The sequence below is a fragment of the Mastacembelus armatus genome, chromosome 17 (assembly GCF_900324485.2).
Source record: "Mastacembelus armatus chromosome 17, fMasArm1.2, whole genome shotgun sequence".
NCBI lineage: Eukaryota > Metazoa > Chordata > Actinopteri > Synbranchiformes > Mastacembelidae > Mastacembelus > Mastacembelus armatus.
Window position 1 is genome coordinate 8,855,102 of NC_046649.1, and position 15,672 is coordinate 8,870,773.

At 40.4% G+C, this 15,672-nt stretch overlaps 1 protein-coding gene across 2 annotated transcripts in view; it reads right to left on the reverse strand.

Moving 5' to 3' along the window:
• LOC113134794 (low-density lipoprotein receptor-related protein 8-like) overlaps positions 1-15,672 on the reverse strand; it is a 64,488-nt gene that overhangs the window by 24,332 nt on the left and 24,484 nt on the right. For both annotated transcript variants that reach the window (XR_003296095.1, XM_026314313.2), the window contains exons 3-4: positions 15,321-15,443; positions 5,085-5,213 (exon numbers count right to left, since the gene is read on the reverse strand). Coding sequence is in view for 1 of the 2 variants with exons in the window: in XM_026314313.2 (XP_026170098.1) it covers positions 5,085-5,213; positions 15,321-15,443 (252 nt within the window). In the remaining variant the exon portion in view is untranslated. The remainder of the gene's footprint in view (positions 1-5,084; positions 5,214-15,320; positions 15,444-15,672) is intronic.

Sequence of the window (15,672 nt, forward strand, 5' to 3'; positions counted from 1 at the left end):
ACTGGTTAGGGATCAGTATTTAACTTAATAAAATTCAAAGCATCACCATTTAACCTTAAGTTAAATGTAATGACAAGGTGAGTCCCTAAAAGCAGCATGTTCAAGAAAACTAAGAGTAATATCCTAGCAGAGTTGGATATCACAAGCTTTTCCATGTGTCAAGTTAAATTGGATGAACCTCAGCTCAGCTAGAAAAAAAACACTGTATTTCAGATAGTGTCCTAATTATGTTGCTATGTAATTATACCATATGTTAAAGTCACCATCTGTTTTTCCTTTGAAAACATCCGTGTTTAATTAATTCACTTGGACCAACGTGATTTGTGCAGAGGCACGAGAAGAATGGGGGGAAATAACTGAAACAAAAGACAAGTGTCATAGATTCAGTTCAGCGAAAGGGTTTATAATCATTAATATTAACAAGCTCCATCTGACACTGATGTGTTTTGTAACTACTGTCACACTGTTACACTTCTACCCTCACGCCATACTAATTTAGCACAAATTATTAAACAGAATCAGACAGACAAGCACATTATTACACAGGGGGAAGACCTTTAGTAGTGTACATGTTTGGCCTGCTTATACTGGAGAGAGACTTTGTTGTCTGTTTTCCAGTGGGCCCAATGTGTAAATGACTTTAGAGCAATTTTGTGCTTTCAGATTATCTTCACATTACATTGTACAGTCAATGTTTTAATTGATAGATAAATTGCAGTGGGATCTGACATTCCAGATATACTATTCATCCGTTGACATAATTTGGTGTGGCAGCTTGAAAGGAGACACCAAATAGATGTCCACACTAAGCGGGTAGTTTACCAGGTAAACCAAGCTAACTCAGTTCTGCAATAAAGCCTCCTTCATGAAGGTGATCATGATCATGATCATCAGATATGCTGGCAGCACAGCCCACTTCACTTTTTCTGGTGACTTTGATGATGAGAGATCGTTGCCAGTGGCAACCAGTGCCTCAGATAGCAAGAGATGACTGGTTGTTGTGCTCAGAGTGGCATTAGTCAGGATGCAGGAAAGAGAGGTGTGAAATGTAGAGAAATAGTTTTAGTCCAGAGGGTGGGAAAGAGGGAAAAAAATGAGAAGTGAGATGAAAAGAAAGAAATACAGGATGTTTATAAGTAACATTTACTTTTTGTCCGCATGCACAAATACCGCTGTGCAATTCGGTCACTTTCTATGCATCTTAATATCCTCTCAGCCATCTCATGTTCATGTCATCGCATATTCACAGATTTGAACTGAAGGAACAGGTCACACCTGTCAGCTCTGCTCAGAGAGCTGAGGTCCACTGCAGCAAGGTCATCAGACCACACACACACACACACACACACACACACACACACACACAATCCACTAACAATAAGCCTAGAAAGGTAGGAACAGACTGCTAGCCAGTTCAGATAGGTCACAGTGCCCCACCAGGGAAATAGCTCAGCAGAGCATTTACAGAGCAAACACAGCGTTATGGACCCGACTCTCTTATCTAGAGTAACAGCCACAAGACGATAATAGAGTACAAGATGGGAGTTAACGCGAAGGGAGTTATTAACCTCCTCCTTGATGTCATTGCTGACTGAAAAGGTTCGCTCACCAAGGGCCAAGGGGGACTGAAAGAAGACACAGGATGATCGCAGAGACATCATACCCATTGTTTAGATAAAACTGAAAACCTGTGAAGGTTTTGATTAGCAGACTGAAATTAAAAAAGACATTTTGTTAGTGGAAGCACTTTAGCTCTGTAAAATGGTTGTCTGTGAAAGCTTTATCACCCAGGAAACACGGTATCTGCCAGCTCAGTTTCACTACAAAAACACAGAGACAGCTGTGAAGAGTCCAGGAAGTCATTTTTTACTATCTAAGCAGTGTTAACAATAAAACAAGAAAAGCAGCAAAAATACAACCACACAGAAATATCAAGTGCAAGCACACATGAAATCACACATATCCAGACAGACGCCTGAGCCCTGCAGTGGATCCCAGCAGACGGCCATGCTCAGGAGAGATGTCTGGTAAGTAAGTGCACATTAATCTCCACATCGCTGAGGGTTGAGGACACAGTTCAGGTTTCTAGAAAAGCTGCTTAATGTAATGTTGATCAGAGAAAGCTTCCTCTGGTGAGGGCTAGATTCTACTTAATTTATAATTCAACATTTGGATGACTCAATTAGCAGAATGCCTCTGCAAGCTTTACTTTTTCAAGTCTGCAGCGGGCTATGCACTCTAAATTTGCACTAATAGCCGAGCACACTGGGGCTGACTGGGTATGTTCCAGCTCAGTCAGTTTTGGGAGTGTAACCTCTCGACTCACTCTTGGGTAAATACAAGTGGAAGGGTGTTTGAATAATGTGCTCACAGTAAGCAGCATAAAGCATAAGCATACCCACAGAGGCATTAATATGAAAGGCAGCAAAAAGACAGCTCATGGTGTGGGTGCCTTCATAACATACTGGTTCAGTGACATTACAAATCCAAATCTGATAATTGCTCCTGTTGATTGGTTTGTTCAGGCTGGGGTTGAACACTGTCATTAGACATTTGGTGTGGAACCAAACACAAGAGTGTGAATTTAAAAGATGTCTAAATATCAAAAACTCCTGATTTGTTTACAATAACTAACATGAAACAAGTTAGCAGCATGTTCTAGTAAGACCAAGTGCATACAGACAAACTATACACTTTGAAAGCTTTTGTGGGCAGATACAGGCTTTGAAGCAGCGTTTCTGTTTTTGTGTACACTTGAGAAGTCCCTTCAATATTCAACGCTCAGTTGAGCTGGAGTGGCATCAGCCTTTTAATATAGGCATCAATGTTTTGAATTAACTGAACCCAGACATGACTGTCACTTGGAACGACATTTACAGCTGCACAAGCTGATGTTTGCAGCTGAGCCTTTGCTGGAAGGAGCAATATGAGAAAAGAAAAATATAGTGCTTATTCAAAAGTTTTATTCTCCTGCTCGTACAGCTGCTGCCGCATCGTTTTGCACATATTCATTCATTCAGCTACTCCTTCTAAACCCAAACCTTTAGCACAGTTAATGCTGCTTTGAAGTCAGTTCTCCAGCTGCCCTTGTGTCAAATGCTAGCCTGCAACAGACAAGAGAAACTTATTCAAACCAGTCAGTTCAACCACACCACCTCACGACTGTAAATGCAAAAGATCTGAAGCTTTCAGACCACAGTACAAAGAGTAATGCATCACTGTGCCAAGGCTCAAACCACAAGTGCCCAGGTTTAATTCTGTGAACTATATACTTCTTTTAAGCTTCTATTCACCCAGGTTTTGTCCCATTTACAACACTTGTAACCACACTCACCATTGGGAATACTGATTTGACAAGTCTGCCTATATCCTCAAAGACAATGATTTCAAGATTACTCAGTGTTTACTGTCTATATATACAATATCAGGACATGACAGGTATGATTTAGATCTGTTTAAAGTAAAGCATTTGAAACTGGTCTGCAATGGTGTCATACTCATGTTGTCTTGTATGTCTCAACATCAGACCACTTCCTGCGTTGATATGACCTTTGACATTATGGTTTACAAAACTGTCAAATACAAACACCTTCCCTGAGGTTATGGGGCTGAACTACAAACATAACACTGAAGAGTCACTTGGTACCTTCAGATTGATCTGCACTGAAACAACATTAAAAGCTATTTGCCCTTGATTTAAACATCACCTTTCAGGTTGGCATTTTGCCCAATCGGTTGTCAGATAAATTGGCCTGAGTAGCACTTAATAGACCTAATTTGCGATGCTATCTTCCACAGTGCTGCACTCCTGGTCACAGTGAGTGGAGTTTACCTCTGGAGGGATTTTGCCCTACGCCTGGGTGGGCAGCCGCCTGCCGCCTGCCCTTCTGTCACCATTGAGAAGCTTAAGACTGCCGCATCAATACAGACATTAGAATGAAAAAAGGATTAACACAGGCTAGACTGGGTCTCAATGGAGAGTGCAGTGAGAAGCCATGTAAGCTAAGAAGGCATTAGATCTAAAGTCGATGGAATCACTATCCCTTGCTGTGTGTGAGAGTGGAGGGGCTACTTTAAGATGTGACAGGCCACTTAACTGATCTAACTTTATACCATGAGAAATTAAACGGAGTTGTGTTGCAAGTCTTTCAAGGAGAAGAGTATCTATTGAAGAAGATTTTCTCGGATTCATGTTTTAATTTTATGCCAAAATTGATTTGGCTTCCTCTACATAAAAACTGCCATTTGTACGTGCTTTTACCAAACACACACAAACTGCTTCTTCGCCAGTCAGGCACAGTCTCAACACCCACAGACACGCTAACAACAAAAAATAAACATCATTTATATAGGATAATAGGGAGATGACTTTTTCTCTCTCTCAGTGCGTTTGCCGTCACATGCCATTTTGCACAATCTTCAAAGTGTAAACACCACATCCCCTACAGCTCCACCGCCTCAATCAGTGTGTCTTGACGTGAAGAGGCAAGGGAGAGAGAAAAGAAGGAGCCGATTCTTCACGGCACCTCAGAAGTAGGGCAAGGGTAGTCCCTGCAGGGGCGGGGGTGGGGGCAGCCGCACGGTTGAGTTGTCTGATTGGCTGTGTAGGAGGTGAAGTCATTTTGGATGGTTCTGAGGACCCTGCAATGGAAAATCTAAAGACTCAAGGTTCAAAATGTGATGACAGAACCCTCCACACATTATCAGACAGCTGCTAATATCTGATATTACACATGAATAATCGTTGTACATCAAAGGGGACTTGGCTGTCGAGTACAGCTGGCTTATATCAAAACTCTCTTCAAATCCCTCTAATTATATAGAGTGTTCCCTACTGTGCTTTAATGTCTTAAGCCTCTGACTGATGAAAGAAAGGATGACACCCTGTAAAATACAAAAAAGGAAGACTGAGTCCATTTTTTTTCTGGCTTAAAGCCTTATCAAGTCTTTCAGATCCGTCACTGCCACTATTTGAATTAAAACACTCTCTTGAAACGCAGTTAGCACCAAATGTAGGACCAGCAGAAACAACAATTCATGTATTTATTGGTAGGGAATTTTATACCCGACTTTGGTAAACTCACCAGAGGCACAGTCCTCCTCGTCCGCCCCATTCTCGCAGTCTTTCTCCCCGTCACATCTCCATGACAACGAGACACACTTGTTGCTGGATCCCCCACAGTCAAATTTCTCTGGAGGGCACGTCTGTTTGCCTGTTGGTTGAGATGAAATAGACAGGGAGATTACTGCAGCGGTTTTATGGTCCCATAAAGGCAGCAACAAAAACAACCACATGACACTGGTGGACTTGAGTTCTATCACCCCTGCGTTGAAGTTAAAACTCATCCAAAACTCCACCACTCTGGCCAATTGATTTTACTGTTTGGGCAGCCTCTAAAGAGACATACACAAAGCTCATGAAAGACAGCAAAATGCACAGTTGGCTGAAACGGAAAAGAACAACCCAGCCACCACCAGCACCACCCCCCCAGCTCTTTTTCCTGCCAATCTGCTCTAGTTGGCACAGGGAGGTTTGATCCCGATTACAGTGCATTTAAATGATGCATGTTGTTAATTATGCATCTCTGCTTACAGTGCAGCCTTAAGCCTCCCAGAACCAAATCAAAGAGGAAGCCTACATGGCAAATCACTTATCGTTATGATGGTTTCATTTATTAACACATATCATGTTTAATAACAATGGATCCTAACTATTTTTTTTTTGCCCACACGTCCAGTCAGAAGAATGCAAATACTGCTTTGCTGACATTATCTTCCATGTGTGTTCACTTTCATTCTTAAATGATTTTAACATCAATGTTATTTAAAAGTAGCCTAGTACATGGAGTGGCGTATACCCTATTATATAAAAGTGGCTATTGATGCAATTTAACTCACTTGACTCATCCAGCTTGTAATTTCAACCCTTATTTTTTTAATTATTAGTTTTAGTTAAGCAACCATTTATCCATTGCTTTCATCTAATTATTTATGTCCATTACTCATAGTATGATATTTCACCATAGCCATTTATCCTTTGAGCAAGTTGAGGGTGAGCATCTAATATTGTTGGTGTTCAGATGTTACAGCTGATTGTGTATTTTTTCATCAACTTGTAATTTCTTTCTTTATATCAGTCGAGCTGTTCTCAAATCTGGTTTAGCTAATGAGACCTTTAAATGGTCACACTTTCACTTTTACCCAAGCTTACTGAGACACCATTGTTACAGCAGACAAACGCCGTGAGATGATCACTTGTGTGATGACCGAGAACAAGCTCCATAATGAATAACATTTCTGTGGTTATAAGAGAATCTGTCAGGAGCAATGATAGCTGTAAACAGCATTGTAGGTAATTGGATCAGACAAGGAGCCAGGTTTCTTAACAAAGCACATCTGTTCATAGGATGATATATTCATTAGTATGTTGCAGCTTTGTGGGCAGCATCGTGGATTAATGATTATCACTGTTGCCTCACAGCAAGAAGGTTCCTGGTTTGAAACCCATCAGGGGCCTTTCTGTGTGGAGTCTGCATGTTCTCCCTGTGCTTGTGTGGGTTTTCTCCAGGTACTCTGGTTTCCTCCCACAGTCCAAAACCATGTATGTTGGGTTGATTGGTGACTCTAAATTGCCCATAGGAGTGAGTGTGAGTGTGTGAGGTTGTTTGTCTCTATGTGGCCCTGTGATGGACTGGTGACCTGTCCAGGGTGGACCCCTGCCTTTCACCCAGAGAGAGCTGGGATAGGCTCCAGCAGATCCCTGGGACCTTAAATAGGAATAAGATAATGGATGGATGTAATAGATTTTAATTACTAAAAAACATAATGTATATATTCAATAAGAGCTTGATGACAAAGTTAACACTTTTGCCAGTCTGGTTCTTTTGTTGGCATTTTGGCCTGTTTGAGTGTTACTATCCATTGTTTGAAGTGATAGCATGGCTTGTCAAGGTGAATGGGAAAAGTTGGGTATTCAGACATTTAATTTCACTTCACTGGGTCTACAAAATGAGCAAATACAAGGAGTGACAAGGCAACCAGCAATGGAACACAGTGGTCGTCCCAACCAACATATACCAACATATATGGACCAATGGTGGTAAATCTGTGATAAGATACTAATAGATACATCACCCCGAAAGATAGGTAAGGTAACCATCCACATGCGATCATCAATAAATACCAGCCGTTTATGAGGATGCACTTTTCTTTTCTTCGGTGCTGTCTGATTTAGTGAGCGTCCCTGCAGCGAGGAGGTGTGACAGTAAAAATATGGGGAGTGAAGGCTGGAGAGGCAGCCAGGGCCCGGGGAGACCGAGCAGTGAGAAGAGCAATGCAGCCAGGCCCTGACCCCAGAGGAAAAAAAAAAAAAAAAAAAAAAAACCTGACACTGCAGTGCTCAAGGATTGTTTCTGCACGTTAGGCTCAGAGAACATTGTATTACAGTGCTCTAGTTAAGTAGTGGCATTTACCTGCAGTCATTTTATAGTCTACATATTGTAGCTCTGAACAAATTGCAGTGTGAGGTCAGTGAGCAAAAACCTTGTGTTTCATCACTTAATATTCTTGAAAGTTGTGCTGAGCTGAGCACACAGTATCCTGCTGTTACAGTGGAGAAGTGAGTTAAACAGAAGGACATGAAAGACTGTAAGTGGAGTCATCATGCATCTAGTCTCTTCCTCCTGCCAGCTCAGGCAAGCTATTTCCCATTTGGCTTACATACATGAACACGTTTTTAAAATGATATTTCAATTTTACTGTTTCTGTTTCATGCCTATAAGTATAGAAAGTCTATTACCAAGGCAAAAATAAATAAATAAATAGGTAAGTTCAGATGTGTGACAGCCTTTGATGTTGGCTGTGTCCATGCTGAATTTGTCATGCATGCACAGGAGACAATTATTCCCTGTGATGCTTTTTTTTTTCTGCCAAAAATTAGTAATTTCTTTTCAGGCACAACAGTTGGATGTCGAGTGAGTGCACGTGCTAAGGAAAGGCAGAAAGCGCTAAAGACTGGGAGGGATAAAGAGCTGAAATGAAAAACTGTGTAGAAGGAATGGCTGATCAGGGAGGAGATACAGGAAACATTTCTTTGAAATGACTGAGATGAAAGAGGCTCTCACCTCGGAATCTTTGAGAGAGGAGATAACTAGGTCTCTGAATAAATCTGAATGACTTTATATCCAAAGAAGACCAAAACTAAAAACAAGAAACAGACAGAAAAAAAGTGAAAGAAGGGGTGACAGAGAGAGCAAAGCAGACAAAACAGAAACACAAATGACAGCTTTAGAGGACAAAAAAGAATCCATAAGAACAAGTACGACACATGAAGAGTTAGATATCTGTATAAAGGGGAATGGAAGATGAGACAAACTGCTGCTTGACCTTTCAGATACCTTCTCCTAAAGCTAAATCAAAGCCATCCATACCAGGTGGAAAGAGATGAAGAAAGAAAGGTAGGCATGTCGCAAACTCGAGCAGAATCTGAATCCACTGAGCAGAGGGTGAGCCGTATAAGCTCTGTTGCACCCAAACCTAAACACAGAAGTAAAACTTGACTAGGACAGACTGGTGACACCTTTCTTCCACTCATGACAGCCACTGATGAGTGAACCCTTAGATTTTATCAAGACATGGAAAATGGGTTTTTACTTGAGAGGGAAGCAACTTAATAAAAGCCAATTACTCACAGACAAACTGACTGCCTGGATGTTGTTTACCATCCAAGTGAAAAACGAGGATCCATCTCCACTGTGGTATTTTGGCAGGAGATCTGCTTAGAATTTGTCACCTTTTACAAGACCAAAGGCAGTGTTCATCTCAGCAGTGCAGTGGTGTAATAGCTTTGCTTTTCATTTGATGATCTCAAATGACCTTGTCAGTGCTGACAGCCTTTCCTCACTAAACTCGGATTTCACTGAAGAAAGCTCTTCAATTTGTCAGTTGTCACGAAGACTGTGATAAAATAACGTGATGCATGTGGGCTAATGAGCGCCGTGGAGCTGAAAAATGTTTTAAACTGATCTAATATAATGAAGCTTCATAACAAATTGAACACTACAGCATAATGTGAAAGTATTAATTTGCAGACTACTCATATAAATTATATAAATGCATATACATGTTTTTCTGTTCCTGCTTGCTAATAGACATCGTACAGTGCTGATTCAGCCTACGGCCAATTCATTACAGCTGGATCTAAATCTGTGCCCTCAGAGTTTTGACTGATCTACGTCTTATAGTTCCAGTTAGTCAAAATCACATTTCAAGATCTAAAAGACACATATCCTTTTTTTAAAAAACCTATTTCTGAGTTATCCTAGCCCTCTAATCCAACTGTCAGAGCTAAAATGATATGATGCCTGTGTGGCTGTGTATCTCTGGTTGTGGGTCCATGCATTGTAAGTTCATTCCCAAGCATGCACACGGGTACGTCAGGGTTTCGATGTTGAAGGAGAAATCTCTCTCCCTCAGAGCTAAAAAGGCACAAATGTTCCCATAACATGAGTCATGCTCAGATTCACTGCTTCATTAAACTGGGATTGCGTGGCCATGTCCTCCACCCTGAATTATAGATCTGGTACAGTGGAGAACACACTTGCTACTTGCAAACTACAAGATGGGAAGATGTTATTTCAGCAAAGTGCATTAGCAAGTAATGCACTGTGGCGTACACTTATGCTTAATGTCAAGTGCAGCACCTGAGCCCCCTGATTGAGACTTCATCAGCTGAATCAAGCCAGACTAGTCTTTTAGTACTTTACATATTTTTCATGTATTTTGGTTTCAGGTCAAATTTACAGAAAATAGAAAAGAGAAAAGAGCAATACAGAACAAAAGTCAAATTAAAACAGTGCTAAGCACAGGTTGCACCACTGGGTCATGTATGAGGGAGTTGGGTTGGCACCCTCGCTGTCATTCATAGTTTGTTTGCAGGGAATAAACTTTTTAACTTTTTAACGTCACATAATAAATCACAATCTTTATGTAAAATATAGCAACCACATTGGGCTGTGGGGGAGAAACCCGGGGTACCTGGAGAAAACCCACAGCCTTTTTACTATAAAGCAACAATGCTAACCACTGCACCCCCTTGTTGCCCAAAATTGACTAATGCAAATATTACTTTTTTCCACCTTTTCAAATGTGAGAAATGGCTGTTTTCTTTGTTTTATCTAATCCTAGTTTAAATTATATAATTAATATTTTATCTTTAACAACAAAGAAATGAGGACACCACTGTGGGTTTTTAGAAAATTCAGACTTTTCAATATTTCATGCACTAAAGGATCAAAATATATATATAGGACATATACTATAATGAAATGATTTATTATTTATTATCATTATTATTTAAAGAAAGTAATCTTTGTATGCAGTTCTGCTGTTAGCTAATAGTTACTGTGTTTGTTAAAAATATCTGTCTAACAATGTCTGTTTCTAAAAAGAAATTTAAATAAATTCCTCTAGAGGCAACAAAAGATCGTTTTTAAGCTAATTTTCAACTAATGGACTGAAGAAACTGCTCAGGTGGAGCCTGACTTTGATGCTGAAATATGTCAGCATCTTGAATTTGTTTTGGAGAAACAAACACATTACTGTTCTGTTTATTGAGGCAGAGCAACCGACTGAAATTCAGTGCATGAGCAATGCACCTGTTTTCTCCGCTGAACTCCATTATATCACAAATCCCTGTCACAAATAACTCAATAACTCAAAATTCCAGCACTGCTTGGCTCCACAGCCAATGAAATTTTGATCAGCTGTGGTTCTGAGTTTACCCACAGAGCAACTTGCAAAATAACCAGGTTCTGAAGGTACAAACTCTTTAGTAGTGGCACATAAACAATTTAATACGCAAGTACCAAAAAGGAGACAAAGTAAACACAGAGCCACACAGAAAGTCTACCTTTACATCTGTACTGGGCTTTCAGTGTCTGGGCCCGTACTGACAGAGTTGGCACTACAAACACTTCTTCTCATAGGACCTACTGTAAAAACTCATATCTCCACATAAAAGGGAGCTGAAAGGACTAAACACACACACAGAGCAGTTTAGCCATGGTATCCAGTATGCGCAATGTCAATATCTTTACAAAAAGACTGTCCCTCATTATAAAGTCAATAAAATTTCTACAGGAAAAATCTCAGAGGGCTTTGAAGCTTAATGCCTACAGAGACGTTTACTGAAGGAAGTTTTCCTCAAAACCTTTTCAGAGAAATATCTATAATCCACCACAGTTTACATAAAACTTGGATTGGATTTAAAATAGAAAAGTTCCATCAGTATGAATAGCCCACATTTGCAAGGCAAACACCAGTCCAGGGCAAAGTCCTCACATAATGAAAACCTCTTGAAGGAAACACTGAAGTTTCCTCATTCGTGTCAACGAATCAAAACACACAACTCAAACTGACATCTAACAGGAACAGAGACAATTTTGTCTGAAAGCATCAGGTACCTGACATTCACCCTCCTCTTGGTCAAGTGACCCGGGGCAACTAAAAGCACACAGAAATGTGGTTTTGACTGGGCAGCTGCTGCACAGCTGGCTGCAGTGGCTCGGTTGCTGCTTTATTACATTATTCTTATACAAAAACTATGAGCTCAGGCACATCACATGTGTCTCTGAAGAGTCATTCATTTTTCAGTGCTCGTGAGTAACTCACTCAGTGTGGCCTGCATTTGAATTCTTAATACGGCAGTGTAACGCTACTCCAGCGTATAATTGGGAATCCAATCAGTGAGCCAGAATGACTGTGGCACAGATGTCTACAGCACAATGCCTCAGCGCAGCATAGGTGTGTGTGTGTGTGTGTGTGTGTGTGCGTGTGTGTGTGTGTGTGTGTGTGTGTGTGTGTGTGTGTGTGTGCGTGCGTGTGTGTGTGTGTGAAAATGTGACTGTACAGGTATGTTTGGAACTTAAACAGACATGTATGGGAGAGTTCGAGGGCAAAATGAAGACAAGCACTGAGATGAAGGTTTGCATGTGAGAGACAACAGCACATCTTAGCTGGCTTTAACACAACTGGAGCATGTTTAGATGTAAATGTATTATTAGCTCATGTTAAATAGTTGTGTAGTACACACTGATGTGGGTTTGATAATGGTAACTATTGCATTTACGACTGGATGTGGTCTGTGTGAAATCCTGCCAAAATAAGCCCCACCTGATAGCTTTGGATTTCAAAGTGTAAGGTTGCATGGGACTGTGGTGTTAAGCAACAAGCTGATGCTGGTGGCATTTTAGACTGGATACGCTAAATGTTGAGAAATGCACAGTTCTCAGTGTAGCTTTGTGATCCCACCAAGTAGGTGGCACAGACAGGTGAGTTACGAGTCAAACAAGGCTGATGAGATAGATGATGATTACCACACTGTATATTTGTACACTGTCCATCCTTGAGTCTTTTTTCTACTCTTTCTCGGTGTGATTATGGCCCAGTTGGATCCACTCAAATAGAAAGGCAGCTGTGATGAAGTGGATCTCATTAGCAGCCCTTATGTTCAGAATGCAGCCTCAATCTGACATTTCTCATCTGAATCAGGAGAAATGCATGCTGCATGCTAAGGACTACTTTAGCTATAGTTTGGTTTGAGGAGGTAGAAGGAAGAGGAAATACATGTTTCTGGTTTGTGTAAGTCAGTCCTCAGCTCAAAAGATAGCTGCTGAAAATCAAAAGCACCATATTGATGACAAATTCTATTAAAATTAACTATTTTTCATAACTATTTTTTAAAATGAAAAGGAAATAACACTGTTCAGTGCTTCAGTTTTTAACATTACAACATCATGTGAATACGCAAGAGATATTCCATATAAATGTCATTCTTCTTCTGTCAGATATCTATCTCTTTATTCAGCAGCCAAGAGATGAATCCTTCCCTCATTTATCTTTAACTAGATTTCCAGTATAAACTTGTTATCCTTCAGAGGTCCCTTTATGTCTTTCTCCTTGCGCCCAACTTTCTGAGGGTGATATTAGGAGCTTTGCTCAGCTACTAAATTATTCATCAGACCGACCCACACATCCACAGCCAATAAAATGCAACAAAACTAGATTGAATGTACTCTGAAAAATACATCCAAAGCTTAATAGTGGCTGGAACCAAAGTAACGCTCTCAAACAGGTCACACAATCTCACTATTAACATTATCATCAGCTAATCCCTGTTTCATCTCAACACTCATATTGATAGTTACATTTTCTCTAGCTTATCATGTTACTATTATTTTCTAGCCAACAAGAACCTTTGTCCTGTGCTGCCTCTATGGAAATTAAATCATTTTCTCTCAGGCTTATGTAGGATCATCACTCCTAGTAACACCCTGATTGAGGAAATATGTTTTCTTTAAAACTAGTCTTTGTGTTTGCGTGAAGAATTGACTGTTTATGTTTCATATATGTGGCAGTATATATGAGCAGCCTCATCTCAGCAAGCGTTAACTGCGGGCACTGGTGTCTATAAAATATACTTTCTTCTCAAAGAAAAACGTCTCAGAGTCAATTATGTGATGCAGCTGCACTTGGTTTGGCTGAAGACACTATCACAGTGTGTTTTTTATTGAGCAGTTAACATTGTGCACCTCCTGTACTTTTGCCTCAGTATAAAAAGATTAAAAGAGCAGTTCAGTTGGGTTTTTATCAAATCCAAATTCTTTCAAATCCCTTATCAAATCTCTTGAAGATTTTTTTTTTTTTTTTTTTTTTTTTGTGGAACAAAAGAAACAATTTAACATGTTAGAATTTAGCTTTTTCTGATCTTGTTATTGATGCAGTTGGTCATTGTAATTGTGATTTAAGGACCAGACAGAAACATCAGTAATTAACTATCAAAGCTAAGCTGTGGCTGTGCTGAAGAGTTATAGGGATTTCGCCACATACATTATTACTGCTGTGTGACATTAATCCTATCATCATTCATCCCACTGGGGGTGGGGAGGTTGTGTGTAACTACACAAAAAAAAACCACAATGACTCCACTTTAACAATCAGTCGACATTAATTCAATAAATTGCTGCCATTTTACATGCACAGTGAATTGACAATGGACTGACTGTTGCACTGCTACAGGACACAGAGTCTGACGATTGCAGAATATAGTGTAACACCAGGCTGATGACAAGCACTCATCTTTCTCAAGTTATCAAAAATATAAAAACATTCTTACTTTAATCATTTGGACTGGGGAACTTCAAACAAATTAATTTATATGTAACAGATAAACCATAACATTTGTTCATAGCATTTATAATTATTTTACCAAAATAGAATTGGCTATCAAAACCCACAAAATCTCCACACCTGTTCAGCATAACAGAGTTCAGAAGCTTCTGTATATTTCAGTGTGTGCATAGTTTCAGTGCACTGCTTTCAGCTCTGTCTGATATCTGTAACCTCAAGAGAGCTGCAGGCAGCCAGAGGAGAAACTCCAGAATTAGCATTTAAGAAAGAAAGAAAACAATTAATAATGGGTTTAAACCTTCCACTTGAGTTTGGTTGTGGAGACATCAGCTCACCTAGCCCCCATCAGAGCCTGTGCGTGGGCGTGTTAGAATGGCATCAGCTAAGAGAGAGCCAGCCAGAGATCCTCCGCTCTAACAGCTTGGCAGAAAGCTAATCGAGGCCTTTCTTGCACTTGCCATTCAACAGCATTTAGCAGTGATGTGTGTGGGTGAGTGGAGGCAGGCGAGACGGCTAACCTGCCGCCAGAGGCAAGATAACAAGGGAAATTAGCAACCTGAATGCAGGTTCGTGGACATTCAAATTAAATCTTGTTGAAAGCGACTGGGACAATGCCGTATCCAGATGCAACTCGCAAAATGTCAACATAATTAGTCTACTACGGCTTCTTTAGTTTTTTCCCCAGTGTAAAGAATCTGACAGTGTGTCTGTCCATTTAAGATCAAATACACTATTTCATAAAACCTTAAGGGGAAAGTATGGTTTCAATACATGTGACCAAAATGCAGTTCAGTGGGGCAGGGAGCACAAGCAGTCAGAGAATCATACAGGCCTCACCCAAACCTGCTTGTACCTTTTTGACTGTGACTTAATATTTCACAAACTCTTAATGTATCTGCTCACATCCTCTTGTTTCAGGGTTGTGCTTTTATGATTATTTCCTAACATAGAAATCCACCCATGACCTCCTGAATTTATTTGGCATGTCTTTAAAGAGCTCCTGACCCTCAGGTCATAAACACTTGGTTTAGATCAATCTGAACTCTTAGTTTACAACCTGACCATCTAATCACTTGTGTTCCTGTCAGATTTAAGCAAAACCAAAATAGCAATTTATAAGTGAATTTACTTACTGCAGGTCTCCTCGGCCTCGTCAGACCCGTCTGGACATTCCGGTTCTCCATCGCAGCGCCAGCGTCCTGGGACACACTGGCCATTTAAGCAGGCAAACTCTGCAGGGGCACAGGTTTTCCTGGCTGTTCAGGGACAGAAAACGACAGAGTGAGAACCGTATGTTAAAGAAAGGTTAAAAGCACAGTCAGTTTCCAGGAGGGTTTAATCTCTGCAGTGAAAGGATTTACATTACCTGAATCTCAACAGTCGATCCTCTCATCAGAAGAGCTCAGGCTCATCTTCCCTCACATTATTCCTATTCAGCCCTCTCCACTGCCGTCTTTCCCCTAATTAGCTCCACTGTCTTTATTT